Source organism: Telopea speciosissima, chromosome 2 (assembly GCF_018873765.1).
Source record: "Telopea speciosissima isolate NSW1024214 ecotype Mountain lineage chromosome 2, Tspe_v1, whole genome shotgun sequence".
NCBI lineage: Eukaryota > Viridiplantae > Streptophyta > Magnoliopsida > Proteales > Proteaceae > Telopea > Telopea speciosissima.
This window is the reverse complement of record NC_057917.1, coordinates 45884583-45906910: the sequence shown is the minus strand read 5'-3', so window position 1 is coordinate 45906910 and position 22328 is coordinate 45884583. Positions and strand designations below refer to the sequence as shown.

General features: G+C 38.4%; 1 protein-coding gene across 1 annotated transcript in view; it reads right to left on the bottom strand.

Annotated features, from left to right (window-relative positions):
- Positions 1-21529, bottom strand: part of LOC122651547 (DExH-box ATP-dependent RNA helicase DExH3) — a 39186-nt gene extending 17657 nt beyond the window's left edge. Inside the window, exons 1-10 of the mRNA XM_043844964.1 lie at positions 21121-21529; positions 20004-20158; positions 19808-19895; positions 19467-19703; positions 18672-18767; positions 5970-6158; positions 5705-5864; positions 5458-5588; positions 4456-4626; positions 3718-3990 (exon numbers count right to left, since the gene is read on the bottom strand). Of these exons, the coding sequence (XP_043700899.1) occupies positions 3718-3990; positions 4456-4626; positions 5458-5588; positions 5705-5864; positions 5970-6158; positions 18672-18767; positions 19467-19703; positions 19808-19895; positions 20004-20158; positions 21121-21369 (1749 nt within the window). The 5' untranslated portion in view covers positions 21370-21529. The remainder of the gene's footprint in view (positions 1-3717; positions 3991-4455; positions 4627-5457; positions 5589-5704; positions 5865-5969; positions 6159-18671; positions 18768-19466; positions 19704-19807; positions 19896-20003; positions 20159-21120) is intronic.
- Between the last annotated feature and the right edge of the window lie 799 nt (positions 21530-22328).

Below are 22328 nucleotides of genomic sequence, written 5' to 3'. Positions count from 1 at the left end.
ATAGAGTCCAAATAAAATTCCTACAAAATTAAAATTCTTAGAAAATGCAGCCAGTTTTAAGGACTGTCAACAAATTGTTCATAATTTTCCAAAAGCATTTGGATTTGCAAGATCTTTGCCTGGGTAAAAAGGTAGTCACAACAATCTTTAGAAAAGCACTACAATCACATCAACTGAACATAGAAACAAGCTGATGTAGACTGGGACATTCGAATGGGCTTCAAAGGAGGATCAAGGCTGGTCCACTCGGTGTCTATTCATAAGCAGCAAGAACCAAGATCTGAACGTGGACCAGGATCATGGGTTTATTGAACCAGCCAGGTTTGGCTGAGTTATCCAGCTCGTGAGGGCTTAGTAGCGGTATTTTATTAGCTTGATTTTACTCCTAGTTCAAGTAGGAATCGTTTATCTTTTCCTGTTTTATTTCAGCTAAGTTGTATAGGTATTTAGTACTCCTAATCAGCATAGGAATTTGTTTTAGTTGCTATAAATACAATGTCAGGCTCAATAGCCACAGATGATTTGATTATTGCATTAAAGCTGAGTTGCTTTTGGCCTAACTGTGAGAGACAATGAGGGTGAGAGACCCGAAACCTGTCGCATCCTTCTTCCTCACGCATGCTCTGTTTTCTGATTTTTATTGCTGATTTGATTCTTCATTAATCTATCCTACTGCTCGATCTTTTGATTGTCTGATCTGTGCTATTCAATCCTCTACAACATATCATTAACTACTAGTATTCTGTTGGTATTAAAGTACATCTGAGAATCACTGAACATATCCTGAGATTACTCTGTTTTACGTCTGTTTTCAGAATATAGTACTTTATTTCCTGAATCTAATCTGTTAATCTGATTCACACAAGACTTTGGGATATTGAAGACCTACCCTAAAAAGCCACTCGACCTTGACTTGGAGAAGTTCTGATCAATAGTTTCTCCGCTACTTAAAAATCTCTCAAATTTGTTATTTTTGAGTTTCAGATGTAATGTTTGTTTAATTACTTTATATCCAGCCATCAGATTTGTCTCAAAGAATGATCCTACTGCAAGAAAAACTCGATCCAGGTTTGGGTTTTATCCAACTCTTGGATTGGATTTAATTCCAGATTTACTATTTGGTGGGAATTTGATTTCAGATTTGAATTATCCTAATTATGCTCAAAATATCCATTATCTCACTCTGATCTTCTGAAGGATGTCTATCCTCATTGTTTGTGATTGAACCCTAATGTTTGACTTCCATCTGAGAAGGTTGACTTTTTGTTGACTTTTTTACTTTTGGTTTAGTTTGACTGATTTGACTGTGCCCTTGAGATCCTATTGTGAGATTAGGTCTAGCTGACTCTGACAGATCTGGTCTTGCATTACAAGCTTTGATTCCCCCTAAATTGGACCTGAAGAAACATGACAGAGATAACCATTACAATGACTCAACACGTTTTAAAGCCGTGCAGTTAACCTTAGCCAAAGCGGACAGTATCGTGGCATGTGGGGCCCAACATGGACTGTGGCACTTCATCGGTATCAGAGCCAGGGTGTCGGGGAATGTTGTTGGTAATGATTCCGCAGTGGAAGCGTGGCTGTTCCACAAAATTTAGTCTCACATCAGCTGTGCCTTGGCCATAGAATGTCCATATAAGTGGCAGCCAACATTCACATGATACGACGCGTTTTAAAGCCGTACAGTGAACCTTAGCCAAAGCGGACAATAACGTGGCATGTGGGGCCCGCCATGGACCGTGGGCACTTCATAAACATAAAAGTATTGAAAAAGAAAAAAAAAAACAGATCATGCAGTCCTACACATGCACAAGCTCTTTGGAGTTGAATATGGACTTCTCAGAAAGAGCAACACTACTGTATGGAGCTGGAGATGTTTCTGCATCACTTGGCAGTTTCACAACCATAGGACAGAGGCAGGTTGATGAATGGATGTGTGTTTTGGGCAGTTTCACAACCATGGGACAGAGGAAGGTTGACAAATGGAAGTGTGTTTTGGAACTTGGAAGTACCCAAATCATCTTTTGGTCTAAGTGTCATCAAGACTAAAGAATACCAAATGGTCTCAGCTTCAATACGTGCTTTTGCACAAGAAACAGTGTAGCAGATTTTCATCATCTATTCACAACTAGTTTCTTGCCAATAAAACAAATGAATTTGATTGAGCAGATTGTTCAAATGCCTTCACTGAATCAATTCTTATCCAAATATTTTTTTACTTGAGGACCAATCATACTATGAGGAGGTCTCCATGGGAATATTTACTGTTTATTATTACCCGAAATTCCATCCAAGAAGTGTAGAGGAAAAATGGAAGCGCGTATGTTACTCAAGGCTGTATCATGAACAGGTTGGATTACCTGACCATAGGGAGGATAAAATTCTATTCATTGAATGGATAGCTCTCCAATGCCTTGCAAATTGTAATTGAAAATATTAATCAGAGAGAACACATTGTCAACCCTTGGTTTTCCAACCTTCACACAGTGAAGCTAAAGATTGATGGAGCTCCTAAAGTTCACAAAGGCATTAGAGGCTAAGGTGGGGTTAGTGATAATTGAAGGCAAGTTTTAAGGCTCTTTGCAATCTTTCATGACCAATAAAATAGACATATAGAAAATGGTGGCATTACGACCACACCTCCTAATTTGTCAGGTGTACAACAAAGATGACATGGATCAATAGGAAATACCACTCGGGCACAATAAGAGGAAGGGTGGGCCTCAGACTAGCATTTGTTCAGATGCCCCAAAACGTTAGGAACATAAATTCTTTTGGGTTTTGGAGGAATCTGTAAACAATTCAATTTAAGGCACTTTGCAATCTTTCATGACCAATAAAATAGACATATAGAAAATGGTGGCATTATGGCCACACCTCCTAATTTGTCAGGTAAACAAAGATGACATGGATCAGTAGGAAATACCACTCAGGCACAATAAGAGGAAGGGTGGGCATCAAACTAGCAATTGTTCAGATACCCCAAAACATTAGGAACATAAACTCTTTTGGGTTTTGGAGGAATCTGTAAACAATTCAATTGAATGGGAATTACTATTGAGAGAGACTCGTAAAAAAATTATTTAGAAAGACTCCCAAATTCTAACCCAAAAAAATTGAGCTTAAATGAACACTAGTAGGAATTTTATTGCACTAAACTAATGACTAATTTAAAATTGGGATATCTTTCTTGTCTCTGGATGCAAGGATAGCCCACAAGGAAAGAATGAAAGAAAGAAAAATAATGCACATAGACTAATTTTGTTATGAAAAATAACCAATCAAGGATCACATTCTGAGCTTGGCTCTAGAAAAGACGGTTACTTATAAATCAGAGTCATTATATTTTGAGCTTCGATTTCTATTGACATTCATGGTGAATCCTCTTTGTCAGAGAGCATGTTCTAATGCCCGGGACCCACCCCCCCCCCCCCTCTTCACCCCAAGAAAATGGAGTTTTTTTTTTAAGAGGGGGGGAGGGGCGCTAGGGATTCTACTTTTGCAATTAATAAAAAAATTCCAGGAAACCACCCTACCCCAACAGGGTGGTTTTCTTAGAGTCGGAGAGAGAGTCCAAGGCAAAAATAAAGGCCATAAGTTGTACTCATAGTGAAACCAGATTGTTATATTGGACCAATTGTGATATAGTGCTATGAACAACAGCATAAAATTGAAAGTAACAGGCGAAGGTATGACATGAAGGGAATGACTAACCTGTTCAGACGTGGCCATTGAACCATGGCATGTAAGCAGTAGTATCCTGTTTGGATCTCCTAAGAGGGGATGAGCCTTAAGTTGATCTCGCAAACAACTAATATCCTCCCAGCCAGTCATAAATACTAACACAGCACCAGGTCGTTCCTTGCGGCATATATGGCATAAAACTGCCTCAATAAGATTAAATCCTATGCAATCAGGTGACCAAGATGACAGAGAATCCCGTACCCTCGAACTATAATTCTCAAAGCTAGACTTATTAAGAGCATCCTGCACAGTATTACCAAATTAGAGTCAACAGAGGACTTTCCCTACACAAACTTTATTTGGCCACGTTAAATAAACAGCTTCCAGCAATTATTTTCCACCAAATTAACAAACCTTGTCAGGAATTTCCAACAAGGGATTCTTCTGTACTTCGAAAGTAGCAAGAAAATTTTTTAAATTTTTATTTAAAAAATTATTTTTGTGGAAAATAGATAAGATGAAAAGTAAAGGAACAATTACATCATAAGGTACAACAGTCAGGACATGTTTCACAAATTAAAAAATAAACATAATGATTTCATGGAACTTCTACTAGAAAGCAAAGCAGTCAATTTCTAGCCAGCAGTGTTATTCATGATAATTGAATATTACTAAATTTACATAAAACACGAGAAAGACATTGCCAGATCCCAAAAAAAGCATTGAAGAAAATTGAGACCAAGGAGCTCAACGCCTACAAAGACATACCTCAACAAGTGCAGTGATCTGGTTTTTCCTTTTTCGCGGCAATAGCTGCCTCTGTGTTTTCCACAACTTATCTTGGCCATAATCATCAATTTGATTGAACGAGGTCATCTTATAACCCGTTATCTCCAATACATCTTCCAGAAAGTGTGCACGTACTGGGTAAGTGAAGCCCTGAAGCCAATAAAATTACACAAAATGATGTCAAAAATGTTGGACAATCAAAAATAATACACCACATATACATATACAAGTGATGCACAACTGTGTCCAAACGAGTGCCCAGCAGTGCCATCACAACTGACAGGGTCAGAAATGGCACGTGTAATCTTGTGAGAAACATACAAGCAGGAAGTTTCCCAAAATAATAGAATAAACAATGCCTTCTAATGGTGGACCTTGGTGCAACGGTAAGGTTGCTCCATTGTGACCAAGTGGTCACGGGTTCGAGTCTGGAAACAGCCTCTCCGCAAAAGCAGGGGTATGGCTGCATATATTATGACCCTCCCCAAACCCCACAGTGGCAGGAGCCTCTTGCACTGGGTACGACCTTTTTTCTAATGAAGTAATAATATTTTTTTTGAACTTTTTTTTGCATTTTTTTGGTTTCAGTTGGGCTCAAACATGATCAATTTTGGCAAATTCTGAGATGCAATTGATCATCTAAGAAATTGATGAACAACCTGTCAGCTCACAAATCTAAATAAAGCTAGTGCAGAAATGTGACAAGCAATATGGGCCAAGATCGGAATCACAGATCTACCCACATGTTGAGAAATCAAACCCATTATTGTAACACATCATTACCATCTGGTCTTTATCATTATCACTACTGTTAGATTGGCAACAAAGACAAAAAAACCATATAGTTTACACTAAGACATGCATATAGTTTTTGCAAGTCTAAGTATCACTAAGGAAATAACCATATGAATCTTTATCTGAGCCTACTGACCTGAATTTTTCTTCAAAACTGGTTTCAAAAGTATGAAACTGTTAACTCACCGGGATGTGAATAGTTGGTGCCCCACCAAAAAATTTTGAAAACAGCTCCGCATTCAGAGTAGCACTCATTAAAATCAATCTCAAATCTCGACGGCGTGGAAGAAGATCCTTCAAAACGATCAATAGGAAATCTGTGGGACACCTCACCAGGGAAAAGGGTGTAGTAGAGCATTAAGTAAATGCAAATGCTAGACTACTTCTAGAAAGCTCATGCAACAGCAAAGTGCATTGGTTTATAAGAGGGTACCTTCGTTCATGCCTCTTTCATGAATTTCATCAACGAAAACATGGGTTATACCATTGAGATTGCGGTCAGAAAGCAACCTCCTTAGTAAAATACCACTGGTACAGAACAGGAGATGCGTATTTTTGCCTTTCATTCCCTCTAATCGAACTTTGTAACCAACCTACAACAAAACCTTATGTTATAGGAAAGCTAGTAGAAAAAAAGGCTCTCAAGTAACTTATTTCTAGAAAATGATTCATTCATAATGCTATCAACTTGAGCCTACAGATTCACCAAGAGGCTCTCCTCTTTCTGTTGAAACTCTCTCGGAAACAGCCATTGCAGATATTCTTCGGGGCTGAGTACAGATGATGCTACAGAATGCGCCACGGCCAGATTCTATTTCTGACTCCAATATGTATTGAGGAAGTTGAGTGGTTTTGCCACAGCCAGTCTCCCCTGAAATCACTACAACCTGGCACAAGAAGAATTACAGTCCTGATAAAAGTTTCCTACAAAATGTAATGTGAAGAAGCAGCCTGTTTGCAAAATCTGTCTCAATATATTAAACTGAATGAAAGCAATGAATTCTTTTATATTTTCTCTGATAACTTAAAATAAAAGCAATCAGTTAAAATAGGAAGATTTATATTAACAGGATTCACCCACACCTCTAGGTTATAAAATCACAAACAGTTCAACAAAGATATCACTATATAAGATATTTTACACAAGCTATGATACAACCAAATGTATTAAGTGAACTACTTAATAATTCAGTACTCATCCACATCTGCCAATCTCAAATAATGAAACTAAATCAAAGAAAAGTATGTTAAAACTCAAGAGAAACATTTCCATTGCTTTTCTCTAGATGAAAATAATGGATCTAAATTAAGTGACTTTTTCTGTGGAGCAACAGACACAATACCAAATACTCAAAGCCATTTAGCAAGTGGCACTTTATTTGCTCCTACAGTATCTTAATTATAGTTTAGTTCACTGGCTTGTTGAAGGCAGAATCCATATTCCAGAGTGCTGAATAATGTACAAGATCAATGGGAAGGGCAGGCACCAGGTACCATTCACTGCCATGTTGCATGGATAATAAGGTCCTTTTCACTTTACAAAACACCTCCACTAAGTTGGAGTATATTGTGTGTTGACCATGGTTCAAAATTTCACGATATATCGCTGAAATTTCAGTAAATTTCAGTAATTTCGACACTACCGAGATGAGATGGGCTTCCGAAATGAAAAAAGTTCAAATTTCGTAGAAATTTCGGTATATTTTGGTAAATTTCGTAGAAATACTTTGTGTATTGAGTATTGAACTATTGACTATTATGGAGTTTATCAGTTATGACCTATGAACTTATGCACTTATGAGTTTAAACTAAAGGCTACATTTGACTTTATTTTTGTTTCATTACTTTGTTTAAATTTCTTATTATGTCTTATAATACTTAAACAATGTGTATTTAACTATTTATACATTAGGGTCGGCGACCGTATACTGTCAATCAAGGGTGCATACCCAAAACACCACTTTGAGTTCTTTTTTTTTGCAATATGAAGGTTTAAATGTGTTTATTTAGCTTAAATAATGGTGTACATGAAATATCAAGCCTTAATATGGCCAGAAACCCACCGAGATGGACTGCTGAAATATGGCAGAAAAAATACCATATTTCGGATATTTCGGTATATTTCGGCCATCTCAAGAAGCCCGAGATACCGATATATCGCGAGATCTTAAACTATTACTGTTGACTGTGTTCTATTCTCTAAGAGGCCATTTTGAACTAGAGGCCAGACTTTATGCAAAATACCATCAACAATTTGTTGCGGTACATGGAAGGGGAATGTAATAAATGATCTTACAATTTCCATGTATGAGTTATCCAAGGTGAAGCTTCAAGGCAAGCTTGTTTTTGGACTTAAATGCATGTTTGATCAAGCATGTGATATCAAAGTTCAAGATTTCGGTTTCAGTCAGGTTTCTGTACTGTTTCGGTGGCACTATTCATTGTAACATTTCGGTGGTCAAATGGCCATATTTGGCCCAAAGTTTCAAGGAACCCCTAATTAAGCATCTCTAAATATGTTGGAACCTCTAGATTGTGAAAAAACACACCCAATTTTGCATGTGTTAGTATGAGATCTTATAATAGGTTGTGACATCATTCCATCTAGCTGAGCCAATATATAATTGATCCAAATCAATTTGAGCCGAACCAAAATCTGATTTGGTTCATGACTGAATTATCACCATTGAACCATTCAAACTTAAACCAGAAATTGGTTCAAGACGTTAGAACCAATGCACCAACACTTGAACCATTTCAACTGAGCCATAAATCAAATGAGTCAATAATCCAATGAGTCAGTCAATAAACCTCTTGTGTTGACACCAATGACAATACTTGATGTGCTCAACACATGGATAACACACTGGATCTAGCTACAGTCGTTTGTTTCTTGCTCCTCCATCTAACAAGATTGCCACCAATAAATGTGCAATAACCTATTGTAGATCTCCTATCACTGTAAGAACCAGCCCAGTCTACATCAGAAAATCCGACCAGATCAATATGCCGATGGGGTCGATAGATAAGTCCCTTTCCTGGAGCACCCTTCAGCTACCTCAAGATATGACACGCTGCCTCCCAGTGAGTCTTCTTAGGAAATTGCATAAAATGGCTGATAACACCAACAGCAAAGGATTATCATGTCTCGTAACAGTCAGATAAATGAGTTTCCCAATTAATCTTATGTACCGGTGCTTGTCCTCAAATTCCACACCATCACTTGCCCCAAACTTTTGGTATGGATCCATAGGAGTATCAACTAGTTAAGAGGCAAGCATACCAGTCTCAAACAAGAAGTCTAACACTTTTTTTTCCTGTGATCTAATAGCTTTTTTACTACGTAGTACTTCAATGCCAAGAAAATACTTGAGGGCACCCAAGTCTTTCATCCGAAAATGCAAATGGAGATAATATTTTACCTCTGTAATCACGGATGCATCATCCCTAGATATGATAAAATCATCAACGTACACAACCAAATTATCACTTGAGAATCCCGACACCGAACAAAAACAGAGTGATCAGAATAACACTGTGTGAATCTACAACGAGTAACAATTGAACTGAGTTTGTCGAACCAGGCTCTAGATGAATGCTTTAAACCATAAATTGTCTTGTGTAACTTCCAGACTCTGTGAGAATTCTCCCCCTGAGTAACATACCGTGGAGGTTACTCCATATACACCTCATGTAGGTCAACATAAAAAATGCATTCTTGATGTCTAACGGATATAAAGGCCAATCTAAATTCACAGCTAAGAAGATAAGAACACACACCGAATTATGATGTGTAACAGGAAAGAAGGTTTCGAAGTAATCCACACCATAAGTTTGAGTATAACTCTACGCAACCAACCTGGGCCTTAAGCCGTTCAACCGAGCCATCTGGATGGTACTTAATTGTGTACACCTAGCAGCACCACACAAGATCTTTCCCGGGAAGCAAATCCACTAGGGTCCATGTCTGTCTAGATATCAAGGCATCCATTTCCATTTCCATAGCCACTTTCCACCCAGGTTGATATAGAGCCTCATTGTGATTTTTAGTAATGGAGTTAATAGATATACTGAAAAAGCAAAGTTCAGTACCGGAGATGGAAGGTGAGATATAGAAAGAAAGTTTTCAATTGGGTAAGCAGTCATGGATTTCTAAGTGCAGGAACGGGTACCTTTGCAAAGAGCAACGAGTAAGTCAACAGAGGGTGAGGAAGTACTTCAACTAGAGGTTTTGACTGTGTAGTAGGCTGTAGAGCAAGAGGAACTATAGGAGGTGACACAATCTTCTTAGGCCTTTGATACACTTGCAATGGTGCAGACAAAGTAGTGACTGGAGCATCATTAAAAGGCATAAGTACCAGAAGTGGAGGAGCACGACCTCTATCTGTATCTATAGAAGAGCTAGGCATAGAAGGGGGGAAATATGAAGTATTTTCAAAAAATGTAACATTGGCACTGACAAACTATCGATGAGTAAGACTGTAAGAGAATCATAACACTTGTACCCTTTCTACATCCTAGAGTAACCAAGAAAAACACATTTTACAGCCTTGGGAGACAACTTATCACGCAAAATGTGAACAAAACACAGCCAAAAACTTGAGGCGGCAAAGAAAATAAGGGGTTTTGGGAAACAAAACTAATAAAGGACAGCGGTTAGTTAGCATAGAAGAGGGCATGCAGTTTATCAAGTAACAAGGAGTGAGAATGGTATCACACCAAAAAAATTTTGGCACATGCAATCATGCATATAGACCATAAGAGATCGAGCAATCTCTAACAAATGTCTATTTTTTAGTTCAACACCCACTTTGTGGGGCAGCAACTTGTTTGACAAATCATTACCATGAGCTAAACAAAAGTTAGAAATTTCACGTTGAGTGTATTTAAGAGCATTATCAGATCGAAATACTTTAATGGAAGCATCAAACTAGGTCTTTATTTCATTATAAAATATTTAAAACAGAAAGAAACTCTGAACGATCTTTCAAAAAATACACCCAAGTTAACCGGGAATGATCGTCCATAAAAATAACAAAGCAAGAGAAACCTAATCTATTTTTTATACAATATGGACCTCATATATTAGAATGAATTAAAGAAATAAAGACGAACTTCTAGACACACTACGAATAGGTAAAGATGATTGATGATGCTTCCCAAGTTCACAGGCTTCACGCTCAAGGCGAGACAATTATGTAACTAGGTACCATATACTAAAGCTTGAATAAGGAGAGATGCTCCAGCCGAAAAATGCCATTGAAGAGGAGAAAGGACACCAATAATAGTAGTAGTAGTAGCAGCAGCAGCAATAGAGGGTCTAGTGCAATTCAAATAGTAGAGTCCAGCCTGCTTAAGCCCACCACTAATCGTCCTCCTTGTCTGAAGGTCTTGAATCACACAATAAGAAGGATAGAAGGTGACAGAGCAGTTAAGAGATTTAGTAAGTTAAATAACTGATAAAAGACTTAACGGTAATTAAGGTATATGAAGAACAGAAGAAAAGGTCCTGGATGGAGCATAGTTGTCAAGGCGTCGCCTAGGCATCTAGGTGGAATTTTAGGGGCTTAGGCAACTACCGCCTTAGTGGTATTGAATGCCTTTATTTATGCCAAATATCATAGAAGTTATTTCATTTACTTAAGATATTATTCATAAATAAGCAAATATCCCGTTATTTGAATCCAATAAAAATAGTAAAAAAATAAAATTCCAAAAGTATAAAAAGTCAACCCCCCCTAGGGGTGTCAAGAAAGCCCGGTCGGCCCAAACCCACCGTAACCAGCCCTGAGCCCGGCCCGTACCCGACCCTGATTTTTTAGCTTGAAGGGCGGGTTAGGGTTTAGAAATAGCCTGACCCTGGCAGGGTCGGGTCGGGATCGGGTTGAGCCCGGCCCGACCCTTTATAGTTTATAAGTATATATATATATACTTTTATATTATAATTCTTCTTTATCCTAACACTCAAAAATGGAAAATAATAGAAAAAAAAAAAACTCAAAACACTCAAAACCCTAAACTCGATTCACATTTCTCTCACCCCTCATCTCTTCCCCTTCATTCGTCGTTTGGCGTTTGCTGCAAATCTTCCCCAAACTCATCTCTTTCCCTTCATGCGGCTTTTGCTGTAAATCTTCTCCAAACCCAAATCTCACACAGCAACTAAAAATTTCTCACACAGCAGCTAAGCTATGTATACCTAAAAAGTTTCTCGCACAACAGCTAAGCTCAGATCCTCTGAGACTGTGAAACGACATCAAAACCCTAAATCTCTTCATTTCTTGGTGAAAAATGGCGTCAACAAATGCCATCTCCACTGCATCTATGATTCTTTCTCCCAAACAGGTATACTTTATCTCCTCTTCTTCTCATTTCACTTTCCGCCATCTCCTCTGTTGCCTATATCTCTGCCGGTAATGATGAGGTTATTGGGTCCATGATTGCTGATGCAATCAATAAGGTCGGCTCTGATGGGGTTTTATCCATTGAGTCTTCATCATCTTTTGAGACAACTATTGATGCCAAAGAAGGAATGGAGGTTTGTGTCTATCATCATCTCTCTCAGAGCTATTTAATCTTACACTTTTGTATGTCTACCTGTTTCTTAGTTGTCGGATGATGTTCCTTTTTGTGCTTGGTTTGCAGATTGACTGCAGTTATATCTCCCCTCAATTTGTAACTAACCCAGAGAAAGTGATAGCTGAATTTGGAACACCAGGGTTTTGGTGACAGATCAGAAAATTTCAGCGATTAAGGACATAATTCCTCTGTTAGAGAAGACCACACAACTGAGATCACCTTTGCTTATTATTGCCGAAGATCACTGGTGAGGCTTTGGCCACTCTAGTCGTGAACAAGTTACGTGGTATTCTCAATGTTGCTGCCATAAAGGCACCTGGTTTTGGTGAGAGGTGAAAGGCTTTGCTTCAAGACATTGCAATTTTGACTGGTACTCAATTCATTTTCTATCCTCTTCTTCCTATCTTTTTGGTGTGGATTTATTTTTCTTCTAGGGTTTTGAATTTTCATTCCCTCCCCCCAACAAAAAAAGGAAAAAAAATCTTGTCTGGTTTCAAGTTCATCATACATGCTTACAGCAGAATCTGGTTGTCCTTGTCTTCCTCCTAACGTTTACTTCCACCAGTTTCCTTTGAATCCCCTGCAATTTTTATGCAATTTTGATGAAGGAAGCTCGTGTGCAGTTTGAATTTCATGAACCATGTTGTTGAACTTTATCTTCTCTTTCTGTAGACAATTACTTGATCTAGCTGCAAGTATTAATTTCATGGAATTAAAAACAAAAATCAGGGTTAGGGTCAAGGTCAGGGTCAATCAGGGTCAGGGTGAAGACAGGGTCAAGCAGGGCCAACCCAACCCAATCAGGGTCAATCAAGGCCGGGTCGGGATAGGGAAAACCCTGGCAGGGTCAGACTGGGTTGAGGGTTTCTTTGGCCCAGCCAGGGTTGGGTTGGGCTTGGGTTTAGGTTAAGGACCTCAGGGTTGGGTTAGGGTTTAGGGCAGGCCCGGCCCAACCTGACCCATTGACACCCCCCCCATTCAAGAACAAAAACTAGATTTTTAGCAGTAGATGAAATTTTCAACTTTCTAATGCTGAAGTTTTTTTCAAATCTAAAAATTTCATAAATCTTAATATGGTAAAACATTGCTAAAAACCAAAAGTGCGGTGAAATATTCATTTGTTTTGATATTAAAAATATATATTTTCATTCAGAGCAATTTTGGTAGTATTCGCACGCATCACATAAGGTTTGACCAGAGCATAACTCCAATATAAATCAAATTTAAGCAATCTTGGATTTCTTAGGAAGCTAGTTTTGTGTTCTACCTAATACAAAATGTCTCATGTAAAAGTAAAATCATTTGACAGGTCAAACTTCTTAGAGAACAAAAATATTTCTCTAAATCGAGAGCAGTTCAATTATTTATAGATAAGATCATATTTTCTAAGGACAGTATAAACCAAATGTGAGACTAGGTATACCAGGACAATGACCAATTCCAAGAACAGTATAAACCAAATGTATGTTTTGATGGTTTTAAACTTCTTATTTCTTCAGTTCTATTGTCTTCTAGTTCTAGTTGATTTTTGATGACTTGATGTGGCTTAATATTGATTTTTGATGACTTGATGTGACTTAATGTTGTTTTTATGACTTGATGTCACTTAATGTTGATTTTTTATGATATAAGGTATATATTGTAGCATACTAAATAATGTTAGGAAAGAGGGGAAATAAGAAATAACACTTGGACGCCTAGGCACCTAAGCGCTTAGACACCCCTCCACCGCCTTGGGTCGCTTTGCTGCCTTAACAACTATGGGATGAACTCAATGAAACTATACCAGGTTCAGCTACATGGGAAGGGGATCCATTGGCAAGAATTACAGGTGAAGGTATAAACTTTTGATAAGGAACAGAATAATTCTGACTGACTAGTCATATGGGTAGAACCACTAGAAAAAATTATCCACGGTAAGGAAGATGTGGATGTAAGAAAAGCCAATGTACCTGTGTGGACCAAAGTAGCTGTGTATGAGGAAGCAGTGGTGGATGATTCGAGCTGTTGGAGACGTTTAAGTATTTGATTATAGTCGTCTCGAGACCTAGAACCTGATGAAGAAGCTCTGGATGCAGAGGCAAGAGCGGTGTCACCAAAAAACACTTTGTCAACATTACCATTAGTCACAGTGGTATTAGCTAATTGGTCAGTCCATTCAGGTCTACCATGTTTGGCCTAACATGTATCAACTGTATGGTTGAGCTTTCAACAAAAGGAAGAATATTGTCGGGGTAATCGGTCAGTTTTCTGTCCACCTGTATTGTGGCAACTTGTACCAGGACCTCTTCATGAGCTATGGCCTCTCCCAGTGAAAGTAGAACCTCAACCACAGCCAGCCACAAATGCAAACCCTTTGATGCAGAAGCCGAAACCATGATTAATTTGGCTGTTCTTTGATTTTTCGTTGGAGCCTTTTTATTTGTTTGTTCTTTTAGCCTAGGGTTAAAACAGTCTTTTTCATGGTTTATCTTCTTAGTTCCCCTCCACGATTTTAGAGGGATTAGTATTTTATTTTATTTGTTTTAGTTGTTTACACTTATACTCCTATTTAGAGTATAAGTCTATTCTATGATTTATAATTAGGATTCAGATTAGGAATCCCAACTCCTAATCTGATTAGGATTGCTTTAGATTGATTATTTGTAAGGCCTTTTGGCCCCCCTTTATTATTATAAATAGTAGAATCGTGGGAGGCTCCCCCATCTATTATGTTTGAAATTTTGTTTCTTCTTGCTGCTGCCGCCATGACTGCTGCTGCTTCTCTGTCTTGTGTGTCATATCAAGACCCCTTGTGAGTTATATCAAGGGCTAGGGTTGGAGAAATCCAGCGACTCCTTGCATCTCGCAGATCGGGAGGTTCTTCTTCTTCTTCAATCAAGCTCTTCGAGTTGCTGCCATTGAAGTTCTTCTATTACAAGTAAGCTGTTACAGAATTCTGCAATTAATTAGTTCCTTCTTATTCCCTAACCCAGCCCTACATCCTCTATCAATTTCCATAACCCTCAACCCCATTAAATCTGCAACTCCTATTTTAACTAGGATTCCTTCGTAACTACAGATCTGACCATCAGTTGTCATTAAACTTCTAACCACAGATCCCTCACAGCAGACCTTCCACTCGACCTAACCTGCAGCCTTCATCTCAACAACTAAACCCTAATTTCCTCTCTTCTCCATTACACCCCAACAACCCTAAACCTGCCTAGACCTAACCAGCCATCCAAATCATCCCATACTTCAGCCGAACCCTATTCCCTACCTCTGTGACACTCGGCCAGAAGCTCTTGGCCTGATTCCCTCTAGAAACCCTAGATCCCTTTATCCTCTTTAGTCCTAAAACCCAAAACCCTAACCCTAATATTCTGAATTTCTATTTCTTATTTAAACCTAGTTAGATCCTATACTAATAGACTCCTAAAAACCTGCAGACCATTATCCAATAAACCCTAACTCAATCTCCCATTCCTAACCCTAACTTCTGCCCTAGTAACCCTAATCTGTCCATTCGGCCAGCCCTAAGACAGAACCTGGTCCTAAGTGAGATTTATTTCACCTAGGCTACATTACCCTTCCTTGGTAGAGGGTGAGTTGTCGGCTCTAGAAAGAGTAACCATACGTTGAACATGGGCGAAGTTTTCATTTAATGAAGGCACATTTTCCCCAGCAAAAGTTGGCTTTTAACAGACTGGTAATCAGGATGTAATCCAGCCATAAATTTGGAAAAATGAAATCCAACCCACTGAATCTTCAATTGTTCCAGATTAGTAGTAAGAGGCTGATGAATCTGAAGTTCTTAAAGTATACCCTTAAAAGTATCCATTCAATGACTTATCCCCTTGTTTGATGTTAAACAACTTTCTCATACAGATCATAAATCGAGACATTTTCTTCTCTTGAGAGAAGCTTTCTCCTAAATCATCCCAAACCCCCTTACTTTTGATTTTTTTGGTAAGATCCCAAACCCCCTTATCAGTACTGTGGAACATAACATTAAGCAGAAGGGGGTTCAGATGTGAGATATTTCATCTTTCTTATCATGAATGTAGACCTGAACAGCTCGTGTTCATAACATATAGTGAGAAACTCCATTGAGTTTAATAGTGCTGATCTGGACATTGTCATTATCTGAGGTAAGTTTAGGATCAGCCATCATGTACACTGGGTAAGACAGTCAATAATAGAAGTCAGTTATCAATCTCTGACCAGCAACCAAACCAGGTCAAAACAGTAGCCGAAGAATGTCAAATGTATCTCCAATGTGGGATAAATATAGCAGCCCAATAGGGAATAATAAACCCTTCAATATTGCAGGACTTGATATAGTTTCAGAGACTAGAAACACAAAAAATAAAACCTGAAAGAGAATACCCAGAATGTGGATGATTTACAATAGGAACCAATAGAGATGTCAGATTGACACAAAAAATTGGTCGAGTGACCTGTTATAGCAGAGAAACAATGCCCTAAAAGATTAAAAGGATCAGCTGGTCTGATGCAAATTAATTTCAGAATTCGGTGTTCCGAAATTTTCCCCAAAAAAAAGAGCATCACTCAGGTTATAAAAGAAATATGATTGTAGAAACTCAATAACTCTGATCAGCCCAGAAAAGGTATCGAGTGTACCTCCAAGGGTTGTCAACCAACACCCAAAACAAGAGAAGAATCTGATGGTTGTGAACAAATTGAGGTCTCGATGCCTTCCAAAAACAAAAACCAGAATATGTGTTGCTAGCTTTTAACAGTATAGATCATGACTCCTGTAGATTTATACATCCATGAAAAGCAAGGTACAAGTAGTAGATGTAAGAAGACCCTAGTTTATATTCGTATCATCAACAACTACAGCCTTAGATAGGATGCAGGCAGCATAGGTTGCTGCAACCAGTAAAAGAACCTAGTCCTTGAATGGACTATCAAACCAGACTTTGAGAATGAAGATGTGGACTGATTATAATAGCTCTAATACCATGTAATAGTGAAGAATTGATGTAGAACACAGGTCCATGTGTAGCCGCAGGAACAAGCCCCAAAACCAACCCAGTGTAGTTGTGGGATTCAACTGCTGTGAGAGGCAGCCTGGTCTGACAATGTCGCGGATTTTTGTTGGTTCGATGGAGCATCTCTATCAATGGACGAGTTTTTATTTTTTCAAGCAGGGGAGAATTGATACAAATAAGTCACCTAAAAGGCCTATTTTATTGAAACTAGGCTTTGGGTTGGGTTATGTAGGTGTTGGGCTTTTGATCTCCTGGGTTTACTTTGTAATTGACCAATTTAATGAGTCTAAAATATGGGTAGAAAATAGGAAAACGGGATTTACTTCATTAGTTTAGTTAGAGTTCTGCTTTGAGTCTATTTCTTTCATTATTATAGTTTCCTAGTCACTTTTTTTTTTTTGGGAGAATAAAAAATTTCATTACCAAAAGAAGAAAGAAGATATACAGAGGGCCCCGAGGGGAAAGAGGAAAAACAACCAGCCCTAGAATTAGCTAGGGAGGGCCGAAGCTACAAGAGAAACATTTGAGAGGCCCCAGGAGTCAACAATGAGCCTGTTCCTTGGGGAGTCCAAACAAGTAGAGGGGGGGACAAGAGATAACTTTGCTTTAATCTCAAAGCCTGTTCCTAGTCACTTTATGTTAACTTATTAGTTAAGGATTGTGTTAAGCCTTTCTATTTTAGTGTTTGAGTATGTTTTTGAGTCTTTTATGTAAGTTTACAAGGGGCTACAGCCTTGTATACGAATTTGACTTGTGAGATTGAAAAAAATAGCCTTGTGCTTTGCTCCGTGAGAGAGTATGGTGAGATGCCATTGGTGAGAGACCCAGGAGAGAGTGGGATACTCGATCCAACCCTATCCTTCTTTTCTATTTTCTATCTTCTTCTTTGTTTCTATTTCAATCGATTTCGTTATGTGATCTGCTACAAGTTCTTCAATTGTTGCCTAGTATTTTGAAGATCAAATCAGCGTTAAACTTTGTTCAAGAAATCCTGCCTGGGGCTAGGTCCTTCATAATCCAGCTCTACATTAAGAATACTAATAACCAGTCAACACCACATGCGAAGGAGAGAAGAAGCTGAGAGAGATAAGTGATGGAGGAAGAGAGCTGGACCACAATAGATTCAGAATATCTATGATGGACAGCCTATATTGTATTTATCATAGCAAACAAGTAAAGCATTGTAAACCTTGTACAAGACTAAGACCAAATCAGACTTGAACAAGGAAACTAAGTATATCTTAAACAGGGAAACTAAGACTAACAACTACATCACGATAGGGATACTTAAGTACTTAAACTATTGTGATCTATTAACAACATAATACCGCGAGGAATCTGACCAGAATACCCCCCACGGCATGTACAAAACTTCCAAGGTTATGGACGAATTTTTTAAGTAAGAAGACACTATTAAACCCATTTTCCCCCCTTGAAAAATCAAATTTAGCCCAATTTTCTCAGTATCATATTCCCTCAATCCTAAACCCAATTTCCCCGCCCCCCCCCCCCCCCCCTACATCTAGGTAGGGTTTTGCATCTTTTCCTCCTTCCCAGAATACAATCAAATCTACTGACTCAGGTGTTTTTGTATTATTGGGGTGCCCTTTTTGTGGTCCCTATCTTACATGGAAACATACCAAGGTGTTGTTTTAAAATCACACATTTTTAGCACATGGTGAATAGAGATCTCATTAAGATCAGACTTTTGCATACTTTAATCAGTATTCTTCACAATTTTCCCATTGTCAAGAGGAAACGTAGTTAAACATAATTGGCTGAAAATCCTGCTAGGGGAAGATATCAGTTCCAAAGCAAAACCTGATTTCTTGCAATTGCAGAAAGCAGTCTTTCCTTCTCCTTGTACGAAGGAAGAGATTTCCTAAAGTCCAGCATCTTCTTTCCCTCGGGTGATTCCTGTAAAGTGATGTCTACATTAACTTTGCAAAAAATTCAAAACCAGTATAATAAATGTAAGGGGGGAAGCAAAAAATGTAACTATGAAAATGAGAATAACATAGCACTAAGAACATATAGTAGCACAAATGAAGTTGGAAAGACACGATAAGAGCCCACAATTGACCATCGCATTAATTTCGAACACTGCTGGCGCAACAATACACACATAGCAGAACATTCACAGAATCATAACCCACCTGACGGGTACATCTGCTTTCTCCTAGAAGTAAGCATGCCCTGATTCAGTCAAGAATCAAGGAGTCAGGATCAGATAATAGCTCAGTCCCAGCTGATTCCAATCCAATTGATGTTGGATCAGCCAATCCAGTATGAGGATTGGACAATTTAATAAAACCAATCTTGCAAGTTGCTTGTATAATCTAAGATATACTGCATATTGGTCATGTCCAATCAATCAGGACCTGGATCAGCTGATCCTTGAAATGATAGACTCAGCACTGCACTGGTACAAAAATTTTGAAAGGATTACATTCTTTAATAGGGCAGTAGCAATTGGATGCGAAACAGATAGAGAGTCCAAGAGGGCAGGGAACAAGGAAAGAAACAGCAATGCTATTCCAATAATCGGAAGTACTACTCCAAGTTGATAGCTAAATTGACAAATCACAATAGCAAATAAAAGCATATAGCTCATACCTGCCAAGCTCTCTGCATATTACGCATTCGCCAACTCCTCCTCTGAAGAACCTTTTCCATCAGTGACCCATCAAGCAAAGCATCTAGGTTGTCATCCTGATTCACATCTTCAATCTGATCAATGACCTTAGCATCAACTGAATTGTCGCTGACCTTTCCAGAGTTTAGCTTTATTCTATCAAGGTGCTCCTGAAATAGACCCTCAACTCTCCTTTGCAAGCTGAGAGGTATAACCACCTGTCAAATGGAGCACCAAATTTCAGTATCCACCAAAGAACCACACCCTCCCCAGCAGTGAAAATAGATATGAAGGAGATGTTTAAAATAACAGAAATTGTCACCTCTCTCTGCGGTCGTTTGTCATCAAGATCTGGCCTGTAATTTGGAAGAGGAACCTTGCTTGCAACCACTACTTTTCCATAGAGTTGACTTGATAGATCATAAACACGTAGAGGCAGAACAGCATTATTTCAACGAATATCAGACTTAGAAAGGAAAACACTTTTTTTTTTAAAAAGGCATTTCATGTTTCTCTACCTGTAAAGGCCCATCCTTCTTGCAAGGTTAGAAATCTGCTCGTAGTCTCTCCTATCTCTTTTATCTCTAGAAATTATTTCTTGGTCTTTTTCACTGCGTAAAAGCAGGCTGAGTTTCCATTTCCATTCATCAATGTTGGCCACGGAGGAAGACATCTAAAACAAGAAGACACGTTTAGAACAAGAAATTCCACTTGACACGATATCTGTTTGTACATCTTTTTAAGATAATAAAATCAACAAGTTCCAGCTCAAGTTAATGGGTTCTGGAAGTCACTTGAAGGTGATGTTCAATGCAGATCTGTCTGAAATTGAACTTAAATAATAAAATAATTTTGGTGATAAAAAATATTTTAATGAAATCCCAGAAGTTTCAAAAGCTATTTACAGATATTTTCACATAACTTCACAGAATCCACTCTTCCACCAACTTTTGTGATGTCTAAGAATTTTATCCCATTGGAATTTCTTGATAAAATGATTAAAGTCTCTCTAGAGCACTCCCATAGAAAAGAGCCACAATTAAATTTGTTCACAACAAGCACAACATCAAAGTCGCATATATGGACTAGCAATTGAGCATCTCCTTGAACCATTTTGCAACTGCCATATGTGTAGTAATTAAGGGTTTCTACGAATTCACCTGCTCATAGAAGTGTATTTATTCAAAGATATGGGAACATATAAACCAACCTTAAGTTCTGAGGCGTTTTGGATTCAAAACCCCATCAAGTAAATCAAGCTTCAATAACTAAGTTTATCAATCTCTTCATTAACCCCAATTTTGAAGGTTAGATCCTTCAAACCAATTACCCATCACATTCAATTCCTCTGCTCACACCTTCTTACAAATATAAACTTCTAATGCATAAAAGACTTTTTTTTTTCTTAAAATGTGAAATTCTTTTAAACAGAAGGCCTCCCTTTGTCCATCAAACCTATGGTACTAAAATAACAACACTTTTTGCCAACAAACTACAAGCCATTACGTTCAATTTCAAATAGAAAATGCAAAATCAACAATATATCAGAACGAGTAAAGATCATTCTTTTCAAACGAGAACAAGAACACTAATTCCGCATATGGTATATTTTGAAAATAAGAATACGGCAAAAACCTTCTGATTATCGAAATCACAATCGTATTCATCGTCTGAAAACTGTTCCACCGCGTATCCGCAGAAACACTGCTGTCCTGTAACCAAGTAGTTCGACCAAATTCTGCTCCCAATTTTGCAGCCTCCGCCACATGAAATCGAAGCTCGCAGTAATGAAAACAGAGCATCATCTTTGCTCGTGAACCTGCGACCGGAAAGAGACGACACCGACTTGCCAAATACCATAAGGAACCTTAATCCGGAGTGCATTCTGAAACTTCCACACTCATGGCTCCGACCAGAACTCCACCTTATCCAATCGGAAGAAACTAGAAAACGAATGCAGTTCTTTGCTTTCTATAGATGAACCAATCTGGAGAAGTAAAAGACAGGTTCATTATTCATGTCTTAATTAACAGTTTATCAGACCAAAAATTCAGAGACTAAGGTGTGTCGTCTTTTGCTCTTGAGCGGCTGAACCACAACTAGGTCTGCAACAGGGTCGGGTTGGGTCGGGCTTTTTAAAACCCTAGCCCAACCCTGAGTCCCCTTAGCTAGGCCCAGACCCGCCCTGACCCTGACCCAGGGCCTAAAAACCCTGACCCTGACCCTAACCCTGACCTCTTTATTATCATATTAAAAAAATAATAAAGAGATTTTTATATGATAGTCAAGAAGAGGGAGAAAAAACGAATAAAAAATTCTGATTCACAGACTACGTTCCCCATCTTAGAGAAGATTTCAATTCAAAAGCCACAGATAAAAATTATACACAATATCATAATAAACAATTTTTAATCTATTAAACTCTCACATTAAGCTGTCACAACTCACAAGCAACACAAGAGCTGAAAAGAGAAGATATACAAGGGGGTTTCGGCTATACCCTCCAACCGAGAGAACCAAGCCTGTTAGGCTGTTAGAGTAGTAGCAGCAGAGAGGAGGAGCAGCAGATCTACACTGCAAAATAAAATAATAAATAATAAAGAGATTTTTATATGAAAGTCAAGAAGAGGGAGAAAAACGAATAAAAATTTCTGATTCACAAACCACGTTCCCCTTCTTACAGAACCAGATATAAATTAAATGCACAATTGAATGAAATGAAAGAGATTCTTACAGGAATGTAATTGCTGCAAGAGAAAGTTGGCGAGGGAGGGATCCTTAAGGAAACTGCCGCTGCAATTGAACGGAAATGGAGAAGAAGAGGAGGAACCGAGTCGTTGCCG